The sequence below is a fragment of the Chelon labrosus genome (genome assembly GCF_963514085.1).
Source record: "Chelon labrosus genome assembly, chromosome: 2".
Taxonomy (NCBI): Eukaryota; Metazoa; Chordata; class Actinopteri; order Mugiliformes; family Mugilidae; genus Chelon; species Chelon labrosus.
The window spans coordinates 10479222-10492394 of NC_140338.1; the positions used below are offsets into that span (position 1 = coordinate 10479222).

Sequence of the window (13173 nt, forward strand, 5' to 3'; positions counted from 1 at the left end):
TGCAACTGCTTGTCCTGTGAAGGGTCGCCAGGGGGCTGGAGCCTATCCCACCTGTCATCGGGCGAGAGGCGGGATACACCCTGGAGAGGTCGCCAGTCTATCGCAGGGCTAACACAGAGAGACAGACAACCATTCACACTCACATGCACGCATACGGCCAATTTACGATCACCAATTAACCTAACCAGCATGTCTTTGGACGGTGGGAAGAAGCTGGAGTACAAGATAACCATGCATAGGAATAAATATAACAAAGAATGGGGATTGGGGGACAAAATCAATGCATCATAATGGTCAGTACACAGGAATATTATAAATATTAAATAGGTGTAATTTGGTTGCCTGGCAAGCTTGTTTTGTGACCTTTGACCTCCAAATGTGGAAGATTTTTTCATTCTGTGGTATTTATCTGACAGTTAAACTTGCAGAGCTTACATAAATTGGTGGCAAAATAAATTATCAAACGAAAAATATAGGTAAAAAAAAGGCAGAAAATAATTACACAACGCAAAATCAGTGTTTTCAGTTCCATTTATCACTTCTCTCTAAATGCGCAGCATGTGTGATATAATAACTAAACACTCACATGCGCAGTTTTAAGTACATATATATTTATATTTAAATCTTTAATGACAACTCTTTCAACTAAAACACTACAAAGCCAACATCACAGCGGCAGTTCGTGCGGCAGCGGCGAACCCGGAAGCGTTTGTCGAACGGTTAAAAGCCAATTGAGGAAGGCTAGCTAACGTTAGCTGTCAGCCGGGTTCAGTCATTGTGCAGGGATGGAGGTAACACGCAAAAGTAAGTAGCCAGGCAGCTTGTTCACACTGCTTCTTTCTGTTTTTTTTAACAGCTCGCTGCATGTACTAAATTGTACAACAGGGTAATGGCACTGTATTATTTACGTAAAGGTAAGAGTGGAAGTGGACATTCCTCGGTGCTTGTGCGGCTGGCTAGCTAGCTTGCTAGGTAGCATCACTGCTCCGCCGCTGGTTAGCTCGCTCCCCTCATTATGCTAACATGCTAACATTAATGCACGCGTCTCTTGTTTCAGATTATAAAGACAGTTTAAAGACGGTGTACAGCGCAATAGAGGAGGCAGACTTCCTTGCCATCGATGGAGAGTTTTCAGGTAACAGTGGCTAAATTTTAGCAGGAGTAGCCAGAGCTGTGTGTGTGTTTGTGTGTGTGGAAACTGACATGTGTTTTGTGTTTGAAGGGATAAGCGACGGTCCTAATGTCAGTGCACTAACCAACGGGCTGGACACCCCAGAGGAGAGATACACGAAGCTTAAAAAGGTGGATGAACGCTGCATACTACATCCTTTTTTCCCCCCCACCCCAATTTGCTTTCCCTCCACACCTGTCTTATGTTGCCCTCCACTATCCTGCAGCACATTAATCATCCAGATCTTTGTTAACCTGGTTTAAACCCTGTCTCTGTCCACCAGCACTCCATGGACTTTCTCTTGTTCCAGTTTGGATTATGTACCTTCAAGTATGATCAGACCAAGTCAAAGTGAGTGATTGCCTGTTTAATAGTGATTGTGTGTGAATTTACCACACATTTAGACCCTGGGGCTAATCCCTGTGACTGTCACTTTTACCAACCACTTATCAAATTTTAGTAATTCTTTATACTTTTACATGCCACTTACAAAATTGACCATTTTGGGACAGTGCAATGTTCAGACACCCCCCACACGCAAAAAAAAACGGTGTTGACCTGGCCTCCAAATTCTCTAAATTCTCTCTCAAACTGATCAATTATCGGTGGGATGCATTCAACCCATAGGACCCAAAGGCCCCCCACTAACAACATCCTGTTCCCAGACACCACAGGACACCCTCAGAAGGCCCATGTCCATTCTCTGATGAGTCACAACTGTTTTGGAGGCACAAGGGAGACCTACACAATATTAGGATATAATGTTATGGCTGATTGGTGTATATTGTACACCAATCCATGTGAAATGTGACAGCAAAATGTAGCTTCTTGAAGCAACTCCTTCCCAACTGGAAGCTGTGTTTTATTTCCACCTGAGGGACGCTTTAAACCTCTGAATAATAAAAGAATAAAAACAACAGTTTTTAAAAACTAGAAAAAGGTTTGTCGTCCAATTAACCTTTTTAGTTCTGTTATTAGTGATACGATTAAACATTACAGAGTACGTTCGTGTGATGAGTCACAACTGTTTTGGAGGCACAAGGGAGAGCTGCACAATATTAGGAAGGTGGTCATAATGTTATGGCTGATCTAATCTGTTCTCTCTTCCACAACTTTTCAATGCGCCGTCAATGCTGTCTTTGCTTTTGCATTGAGAGAGAGAAAATGATAAAGCCTTATTTTAGGTTGGATAAATGCGTGCAATGCAGCCATCACAGCTATAAACCAGATCCTGAGGCCTTAGTCTTTAAGAGTCAAAAATGATCAAGCTTTGTGCCAAACCGTTGTCAAGTGCGTGTTTTTGTACAGCTTGCCTGCAGGTTATTGCAATAAACATCCGAGAGCTTGAGTGATGCTCATTGTCACGTTCTGTTTTCCCCCTTTTCTCCGCAGGTATATCATAAAGCCTTTTAACTTTTACGTTTTCCCAAAACCGTTCAACAGGACATCCCCCGACATAAAATTCATCTGTCAAGTAAGTGAGTGCAGCTTCTCTGGGTTTTTGGATTGCTTTCTTTTTGGTACACAAGTAAAATAAATTACTTTTAGGGCTTTGCAGGGATTTAAACGGTCTTAATTGCTCGTTCTTAAAATGCAGGAAGATTTGGGAAATGTGTGAAAAGAACTGCCTTTGTCATTTCAGAGCTCCAGTATCGACTTTCTGGCCAGTCAAGGATTTGACTTCAACAAGGTGTTCTGTCATGGTGAGTGCAGAATGACACGTCTCCTCCCATGACATGTGGAAAGTCCTGTTTGTTTTGTATTGTAGTGTGAAGTGTATGTGGATATCCTCACACATAAAACCTTAATTTATGCATCTTTAGATAAGTTATTTCTTCTTTTCAGTTATTGAATCGCCTAATTTCTAATACATGAAACACTTAAAGGTTTTAGACATGTGTAGGAAGTGTTTTCAATTGTTTATAATTTAATTTGTAAATATTACTTGGCCCCAGTGTTGGATAAAGGAAGTTGTCATCTGTCAGACTTGGAAACTAAAAGAGAATGATGGCAATCCAGTCTGAATATTGGGCCAGTTTTTTATTTTATGTTTCATTTTTGGATGATGAGTAGAAGAGCACATTAGACGTACGCAAAATGAATGAATGGACTTGAAACAACAGACTCGCACAAATGACAAGATGAAATGAAACGGTCACACATATTCTTAGAAACATAAGCTTGTAATAGCTTAAAGTCTATTAAGCATCTTCAAGCTGTGCAACAGTTCTTTCCACTAAAGTATCACAAACCAATTTTCCCCACTTCAGACTTGGCAGAAGGAACTTTTATAACATTTGTATCCTGTGTAGTCTTTATTTCCAGTGTTGTAGCCTCATAAGCTATGATGTGCAAAGATTTTATTTTTCATCACAGGTTCCCAGATCCTAGACTAAGTATTATAAAAAATGTCCAAGTGTTAACATGTGGCCTGTCACAGAGTTTATTATGTGAATGATTTTAAACATATCTGGCTATTTACACCTGGTGTTAAAATGCAGTCTTGCGATCTTGAATGTGTTCCCGCAGTTTCATCTCGTCTCAAAATGCAAATTAGTCTGTCTCAGGTCAAGACTTGTTTTTTTTTTTTTTTTCTGCTGAGCCAACATTAACATTATGCTGCTACCTGTAGTTTTTTGTCAGGCTTGTTCAAGGTTGCGGGAAGTTGAAAGTGATCTTTTAACTTGGCAAGCAGATTCCTTTCCCAAATATGTGCTCGCACTGTATGGATTGCCTTTACACCTGATCTGAAATCTGCTCACAGTGTAAAGCTGAGGACGCACTACGAGATTTTTATACCAGATTTTACCCACGATTCCCTGCTGGGCAAAGTCCGACCTCGGGAGCGTTCAATCCAACATGTTTGAATTTTTTGTTGTACCGAATCTGGTTATCCACCCAACTGCAAACGTGTGTTACCAACAGCCAATGAAAAAGCGAGGGTGGGACAAGGGAAATAGTCCCAGAAGACTACAGGAAGTAACTGGAATATCCAAACGGAGAGAGCGACAGAGTGGCGGCAAAGCGAACCTGAACCACGGAAATGGAGGAGAGATTAATCGAGTTGCGGCAGGAGCACTAGTGCCTATGTAATGTTGGTTTCAGTGCATACCACAACTGTCGTCCTCGTGAGGGTTTGATGCGTTCAGTTGGTTTGATAAATCACGTACTCAGTGCTCTGTGATCCTCAGTCTTGCAGTCGTCATACAAAAACCTGCTGAAGCCAGTCTGTTAGTTTGCACTCCTGGTCTTTTCAAAATCAGTAAAGCCTGTGAAAGTTGTGTAGTGTATTCCCATGTTAAGCCAGACCTCCTCCAAATGGGGATCTGTGTGCATGTCCTCATAATGGAAGACGTTATTTTGATAGTAATTGCATGTTAATACCAGGTTTTTCATTGGAGGGAATAACATGACACCATAAGCTGACAGTGAATGGTTAAGGCAGCCATATAGGCACTATGTAGAGGTAAAACTGAGATGTTTGTATTTTGTTTTTTTTAAGGGATCCCATACTTAAATCAGGAAGAGGAAGCCCAGCTGAGAGAGCAGACGGAGGAGAGGAGGAACCAACATGCTAATGGTGTCGGGACGCCATCCTTCATCTCTCCATCCTCCAAAGGCCCCGCACATGTACCTGAGGAACATAAAGACTTCATCAACAAAGTGATGTAAGTGTTATACATATTCTAAAACCTGCAGTCCACACTAAAGGCAGAGAGAAACTCAGAATGTGTCAGAATTCTGCACAGTTTTAGTTTCTGTATGAAAGTGTTTCTGGTTTCTGTGGTGTTGTTGTGGAGATTGCAGCAGTGAAGCCATGGGGCGGTTCTCATCTTCCCGTAGTTAGGATGTATCTACAAGTTTAGGTTTAAAATTTTATCTTGGGAGTGCAGTTGATAAGTGAGCTCAATCTTTCTACAGAAATTAAAAAATAGTATTCCTGACCTTAAAGACTTGGTGAATTTTAGGGAGAATAAAGACATCAGTCGTTATCAGTTATCTTGTCTACCTCCTGCAACTGATGTGGATTCAGAGGCTGAGCGGCTGCTTTCCAGCATTAGAGTTTATAAGAAATTGCCTAAAAAGAAGCAGTCAGATCTTAAGATGAGTGACAAATTATTGGATAGAAGCTGTTGAAAATGCCACTTTTCTACATGTTTGGAGGCCCTTTTACATGTGGTGTAATAAAAATACGTATTGGCGTTTTACTCGATGGCTTTATTTCACGTTATGCATGTGTATTTATTGTCCTTTCTTTTGGCTCAGGAGTTGTAAGTGAAAGAGAAAGGCTTAGACTTAGAAAACCCATATGAGGACTGAGATATAAGCTGTGGATGGCGGTAGGAGCTTAGATCTTAGATCCCTGGTTCTCTCCTGTTGCTGCTGAGGCTGTTGCTACATCGTGTGCAGACTTTTAGTCACACTCATTTACGTTTGGAATAACCGGACGTTCCCACAACACTTCGTCACCGTAATATATCTCTGTCCCTTTGTGTTTTGTTTATTTCTGCTGTGTTTTCCTTGCAGAGAGAAGGTCGAAGCCCTCTTCAGTAACTCGGAGAAGACTTTGGACTTGGAGCCGTGCACTGGGTAATCCATCCCTCCTGTCAAAGAAAGCCAAATGCACCCTGAATTTGAATCAACTGTGTAAATCCTGCATTTTATTTATTTATTTTTTTTACTTGGCAGGTTTCAGAGAAAGCTGATCTACCAGACACTGAACTGGAAGTAAGTTTATCCCAAGGCTTTGCTTTTGCTGTTGTGACTGCGTGGGTTCGGTGTCGATAAACATCTGTCTTGCTCTCGCAGGTTTCCCAAGGGTCTTCATGTGGAAACTATAGAAACAGAAAAGGTGAGCCTTTCTTTTATTTTAATATGTTTTGGCACCTTTGTTTGTTTTGTTTTTTTTTGTTTGGAATAATGGATAATGTTTCGGTTTGTGCAGAAGGAGCGGTACATCCAGGTCAGTAAAGTTGACGAAGAGGAAAGGAAGAGGAGGGAACAGCAGAAACTGGAGAGAGAGCAGGTGAGTTTGGGATTAAGATGGATATCGAATTGCCGCGTCTGATTACGTCCTCGGCCTGAAGAGTGTATTGAACAGTATATAAACACACTTTTCCTTCTCCAACAGGAGGAGCTAAATGATGCTGTAGGCTTCTCCAGGGTCATCCATGCCATTTCTAAATCTGTGAGTCAACCTTTACTTTTTTTTTTAATTGAAGTAGTCCTCACACTCACTACCGTCTGTGTTGCTGCTTTTACCAAATTGTCTCTTTTTTCCATTATTATTTTATGGTGGTTTTAAATTATTTTCACTCTGGTAAATCTGACTTGTACTCCCCAAACTATTCACACAGAGTAAACTTGTTGTCGGCCACAACATGCTCTTGGATGTGATGCACACCATCCACCAGTTCTACTGCCCTCTGCCAGAGGTAACAAGATGGAGATTTTAAATAAATGAGTGTTTTCGCTGCTGAATACAAAATGACATTTTAAGTAATGTGATGTCTGCATTATTTATGCCAATACTCTTTTCCTCCAGGATCTCCAAGACTTTAAAGAGGTTACTATGTGTGTCTTCCCGAGGTAAATTGCTCCTTTTTGTTGACTGTTTTCATGTCGTATAAAGACGCTTTTATCTTTTGATTTATCGCTGTATTTGTTGTTTATTTGCTTGCAGACTTCTAGACACAAAGTTGATGGCTTCCACTCAGCCGTTTAAGGTAAATCATTTACTTAAGTGCTGTAGAATAACAAGGAACAGTGGCGTCGGTGACAGATGATGCCACCATGAAAATTTAAGAGGAAGAAATTAGACTTGCTTACACTCAGCAGGCCACAGTCCTGCACTAAATCTTAGCTTCGTGAAGGTTGTATTCAGCATTTGTTTAAGATAACGGATGTTCAATCAACTGTGTCTTCATTTTGGAAACCGTAGTTTGTAGTAGGGGTTGGACGACTTCCGATATTTTACATTTGACTAATACGTAGTGAGAGTCGACTAGTCGATGGCGTCCAACGTAAACACACAGTAGAAAATAATGCTTTACAACAATGAAATCTATATTCTTGACCTCAATACATATTGAAGCGTCTCACACAAATGAAGCTACGGAGGCTTTTCTGCAAGGTAATTGAAGCTTGAACACAGGCTACTGTCGGCCGTAGCTGACGTCAACGACATAAACGCCTTCAGTCTGACACTTGCTCTACAACCACAGCAGCAATGTCAGCTAATAGAACGCAGCAGAACTGAACATAAACGCATGAGCTTATCAATCCTGTGCACTGCAGATGTGTATACCCTGTATAAATCTGCACTGTCAATAGCATTTAATAGTACTTCACAGCATGTTGTAAGATAATCTATGTAGCCGGGATAAAAACAAAAACACGGTATATCTCCGAAGCCTTTTCCTGTATAGCAGCTAAAGGTCTAATAACTTTAGACAATGAAATTCATCGGCAAATTGTTGTATTGCAGCCTCCGTCTCTCTGTAACCACAGGTGAAGTTGTTAATTGACTGCTGGACTGATCCTCCGTTAGCAGATGCCTTTTTAGACGAGTGTGCATTGCAGTAGTACTTTAGTTGTATTTCAGGACTGACTTGCATATTCTGGGCTTCATCTTAAGTGAAGTATTTCCACACACTTGATGAACCACTGCTAGTTTGCCGCAATAACACACTGGGCTCCTCACCTGTCTTCTAAGAGGCGTCCATGTTGTTATTGTCACATGATCGGCGACTAGTCGACTTCCTGCTTAAAGCGTCATGGCACAGCAGTAAAGTCAACCCCTAGTTTGTAGTAGTATAGTATTGTACTGACACATGTTTCTATTATTTTGACAACCCCATTTCAATCAATGGTCTAGGATTAATAATAAAAACACTTTGGTGTTTAATTCATTCCAGCTTAACAGCACCACAAAGTACATCCTCCAAAATGATCATAACAGTTGAATTAACATCTTTCTTCCACTTTTATTTTAATATAAACTGAACATAAACATACTGAACATAATGTTCATTAATGAGGATTATTAGAGTCCATTTGTTTTCTAACCTAATAAACTGGCCGATACGTGTATTTGTGTACCTCTAAATCTGCGTCAGTCTGTAAATTAGTTCTATTACTCTGGACGCTAATGTGCTCAAATGTCTCTTGCATCAACGTGGTTGAAGCTGATTATGGTTTTAAGTGGGGCTTATTAAAAGCCTTTATATAATTAGGTGTGATTATGCAGTCAAAGTGCAACTTGAGCAGCTTGTTGGAGCCCTCCCATCACCTCAAAAACTGATTTGATTTAGTCTCTAAATTATACTATAAACGAACAGATGGATGATATTGTTGTTTTAACCTTTATTTCTGTTGCAGGAGCTGATCAACAACACTTCACTGGCAGAGCTGGAGAAGCAGTTGAAGGAGTGCCCTTTCAAGTCGCCGCAAGTGGGTGAGTAAATACACCTGCCTGAGATCCAATCACGTCTCAAAATCCTGCTGACACTTTTTTATTTATTTATTTATTTTCTCCTTCTCTGCTGCTCTCGTCAGAAACGGCAGAGGGGTTCCCCAGTTACGACACAGCCCAGGAGCAGCTCCACGAGGCCGGCTACGATGCCTACATCACCGGCCTGTGCTTCATCTCCATGACCAACTACCTAGGTAACAAAGTCTCACCGGTCTTACTGGCAAATAAAGAAATGTGTCTTAATACGTGCAGTTTTAAATCCTTGCCATTCTCTTTTTCAGGTTCTTTCCTGACTCCACCCAAAGCCTACATCTCAGCCCGCTCCAAACTCGTCGAGCCTTTCTTCAACAAGTGAGCAGTGCTCTTAATTTGCTCGATTAATTGCTTTTTAAATAACTTCTGATAATCCTTCTTCTTCGACTTTGTGTTCTCCAGGCTTTTCCTGATGAGGATCATAGATATACCCTACCTCAACATCACAGGACCAGATTGTGAGTAACATAACGCTGCTGATTTATCTTGCTTTGAGGAAATGTGAAAATGTATCGAGCCTAAACCTTTCATGAGGCTTGTCTTAAATATTTACTGTTGTACTGTATGTGTTTTTTTTTTTTGTTTTTTTTTAAACTGCTGTTGCTGCTTCTCTACCTCACACTCTTTAAATTTTACAGTGCAACCCAAAAGGGACCATGTCCTGTATGTCACCTTCCCAAAAGAATGGAAGACTAGTGACCTCTACCAGCTCTTTAGTGCCTTTGGTAAGTCACCATCTTGCAAACCTACTTCCAAACCGGCATTGTCCTCTGTTTATTATTCAACGCTTCTTTCGTTACCCCCTCAGGAAACATCCAGGTTTCATGGATAGACGACACATCAGCGTTTGTGTCCTTAAGTCAGACGGACCAGGTGCAAATAGGTGAGTCTGAGGTCTTACCTGAATACGCAAAGACTGGACCAGTGAATAAATATCCAGTAATTATTAATATTCTCCTCATTGCGCAGCTATGAACACCAGCCGCTATGCAGAGAGCTATAAAATCCAGACGTATGCAGAGTACATCCAGGGTAAGCAGCAGCAGCAGGAGAAGGAGAAGCTCGGCCAGGCGGCGAAAAGCTGGGGAGAAGACAGCTGGGTGAAACAGCACTACACCTCCTCCACTACTGCTGGGTTTGGATATCCCAGGTACACCTGTGCTCTTATACACTTAATTTTTTTTCCTTTTTGTGTTGTCGTTTCTGGAGGTTCTAGTTTCACTGATGCATTCATTGTGCTTCTTTGTTAAGGATGAGGAAACGCAGCATCAGTCCTGTTCCGGGGGAGAAGGGAACTGACGAGGCTCAAGCTGCAGACGGCTGGAGTCACTACGCGTACCCGGACAGCACGGGCAGCAAGAAGCTGAAAACTGATGGTGGGTGTTTGTTTGTACTTTCCTGCTGCAGTGTGGTAGATGTGGCAATGTGAATAATCATCATGGCCTAGGAGGTCAATTTAAACAAGTCTTGTGTAATTTGTTTGACGACAGGTTTTTATATTTTATTAATGGCCACCTGCTCTAGAACAGATGGGTCGGACGCCTTCTTAATTGACAGCATTTTTCCAGAGACACGTGCCCTGCATATTACAATTGAGGCAGCACACAAACACTTGTTTATTTAGTTTTTATTCAGTCTCTAGTTCAGGATGGGTGTTAGTTTACTGTTAGTAAACTCTTCAGCAGCAACAAGCTATTGGTCCTAGCTTTCTGATGCCTTAAAGGTTAATTTGGCTTTGCACGTGTGCCTTGTGTGTCTCGTAAATAACTATACATGCTGTATGAGATGACTTAAGCCAGGCTCTTCTGCTCTCGTCACCGTTTCCTAGATCCAAGTGGACAGGTTAATGCCGTGGAGAGCAAGACATCAGAGGGATGGCTGAAGACATCGTGAGTAAAAAGCACTGATCATTGACGCCGTCGCTGTTGTCCTGTCTGCTTGGACTTAACGGTCACTGTGTTCTGTGCAGAGATGCGTCAGATGCAGCTGGGTTAAGTCCGGTCCCTGATGAGGATGATGATAAGAGTCCTGAGGGCAATGATGCTGACGGGACGGTCACTTGGCAGCAAGCCTCAACGGTCCACGGGAGGAAAGGTCAGAAGAACAAGAAAAAGAAGTCAGAAGGTATGTGTGTGTCGGTGTGAGGTTATTCTTTAGAGGTCTGTTAATCCACTAAAAAATCTAAAGACGCATTAGAAGCCACTATTAATATCATAATGTAAATGTACTTTATTTATATAGCACCTTACAACGACCCACAGGTGAACCAAAGTGCTTTACAAAAGATTAAACAACAATTAAAAAAACACACTGGAAAACAAGTACATTAGTAAAAGAAAGTTAAAAAACAAATAATGAGAGGATAAAAAGTAAAATAGAATAAAAATAAATAAGATAAATATAAAAGTGTCACCACACTACCGGGTACTAAAAGCCATTTTAAATAGATACGTTTTAAGTTTTGATTTGGAAAAGGCCGGTCGGTAATGAGACGCATGTCACTGGGGAGCTTATTCCAGAGCCGAGGTGCCCCAGTGTTTAAGTTTTGACCTGGGCACTTCCAACAAGAGTTGGTTTGACGACCTCAGAGCCCTACCACACTCACGAACGGTCAACATCTCAGACAAATTAGATGAAACAAAAGTTTAAAATCTATTCTAAAATGGACCAGGAGCCAATGGAGGGAATAGAAGATAGGAGTGATGTGCTCTCTTCTCTTAGTGCTAGTTAAAAGACGGAGGGTTGAAGGTGACCAAGAGAGGACTGGGAGACACCAGTATACAGGACAATAATGGCTGATTAGTATCACAGTTAGACCTTTTCTTCAATTGCAGATCTTATCATCTTATAGAAGTCTTGACATTATGGTAAACAGAATTGCTAGATTTTCATGGTGCAAACGTTAAATCTGTGCGTACAGCTAGCTAACACACAGATCTCCGAGGTACAGAACTTAATTGTTGACAAGATATGTGCATGTGTACGCCCTCAAAACTTGAGATCATCAGATCTGCTGGAAATAGAACCAAAGAAGAAGAAGTTGTGTTTAAAGCGGCTGCATTAAACTGAACCCGGTCGCAATAGTAAAATATGAATAAGACGGAAACGACGCAATGCTGCTCACATCACATCCAACAGTTCCTTTTGCTACCTCGTGTTTTTGTCTCTCTTAGAAACTAAACACCTCGCTTGATGTTTAACCCACATGGGTCAAATCAAACGGTTACGTGGTTATTGAATGGATTATCAAAGGTTTACACCACCCACCGGCCAGCCTGTTTCAGTTGAGGTGGTTACATTTGTTCTGCTAGTGTCTATGTAAACACAGCAGCTCTATTCAGGGCCAAATAGGTGACTTGACTGAACAAAGGCTGTGATTCAACAGGTTCAATGTACGTACTGTACTTGCTGCATTAAATTGCTGTACTCTAAAAACATCTCTACCTCTGTTGTACAGCGGCTGAATCTACAACCTCACTGTTTGAAGTCCCAGAAGTTTGGTAGCGAGAGGTGAGGGGAGAAGAGGCCGCTGTCCCGCACTGAGCTCCTGTTCAGAGTCTCTTCCTAAGCACTTGGGACGTTCTCCTTCGAGGTCGTACAGCACTAAAAGTGGTGCATGCCCTAAACTCATTCGTTCACTTAACAGCCGCGGACGCCGTGTCCAAAGCTACCGGCCGACGTACTTGACTGGACTATTGACAAAGAGAACACAAGCCATAACAACAGCTGCCATATTTTGATCTTACGCCAGAGGAGCAGGCAACTCTTCTGAGTAAACACACACTTATATAAATATATATAAATACATCTATAAAATCTAAACTACAAACATTATTCTGTGTTCAGACTGGAATCTGCCACCACAGCTATCACTTCGTGAGTTTTAAAGGCGCAGCCACCTCTAATCAGTCTTATATTTTGTGAGTGAGTCGTGTGTGAGTCCGTGCATGTGAGGGAGTTGTACATTTTCTCTAGCATTTGTATTCCTGTGAGTCCCATTTCATAAATGTGATAAAATGCCACTTGACGGGTTCTGTAGTTTCCAATGTCGGGGTTATTTAGTCTTTTAAATCAGTCAAATCTTTTGCCATTTTTTAAAAAAAAAGAAAAATTAAGTTGTCAACATCTCCAGTTTTATCAGGCATATATAATAAGCTGATCAATGATAATGTCATATTTATTATTGGTGGCATTTGGACCCTTCATGAGAGGTGCTTGTGGATTTATTTTTTGTACAGAATTGTTTTTCTTTACCTTTTTTCTTTTTGTGTTCAATGTTTTGTAACTGTGTCAACCTGCAACAATGTCAGAGTATGCTCCAATGCAAAAGATGTAAACGTTAAGACGACGTGTACTTTTTTGTATAAGATAAAGTTTAAGAATCCTTAAATATTTCCTTTGAAAGGGAAAAAAATTAAAGAATGTTTCTTAGTAATCGGTTTGTCTTTCTGTTCTTAAACATTATACATTGCACGTGTGAACGGACCAGATTTTA

The 13173-nt window shown here is 41.0% G+C and overlaps 1 protein-coding gene across 1 annotated transcript; it reads left to right on the plus strand.

Moving 5' to 3' along the window:
* The first annotated feature begins 665 nt into the window (after positions 1–665).
* parn (poly(A)-specific ribonuclease (deadenylation nuclease)) lies at positions 666–13113 on the plus strand. Its single transcript, XM_084564194.1, has 26 exons — positions 666–804; positions 1058–1135; positions 1223–1302; positions 1455–1522; positions 2564–2645; positions 2814–2874; positions 4674–4839; positions 5699–5761; positions 5861–5899; positions 5981–6023; positions 6117–6197; positions 6303–6359; positions 6529–6606; positions 6717–6760; positions 6855–6897; positions 8552–8627; positions 8729–8839; positions 8927–8996; positions 9081–9136; positions 9317–9403; positions 9487–9561; positions 9648–9828; positions 9930–10054; positions 10507–10567; positions 10648–10802; positions 12136–13113. The coding sequence occupies exons 1-26, from the start codon at positions 786–788 to the stop codon at positions 12180–12182; spliced, it is 2046 nt and encodes a 681-aa protein (XP_084420320.1). The 5' UTR covers positions 666–785; the 3' UTR covers positions 12183–13113.
* Positions 13114–13173: the final 60 nt, after the last annotated feature.

What these genes read in the sequence shown, in the direction of transcription:
- parn (XM_084564194.1), top strand. An exon ending in GATACACGAAGCTTAAAAAG is followed by an intron (nt 1,303 to 1,454) that starts GTGGATGAACGC and finishes TCTGTCCACCAG; the next exon opens with CACTCCATGGACTTTCTCTT. An exon ending in TTTCAAGTCGCCGCAAGTGG is followed by an intron (nt 8,628 to 8,728) that starts GTGAGTAAATAC and finishes TGCTCTCGTCAG; the next exon opens with AAACGGCAGAGGGGTTCCCC.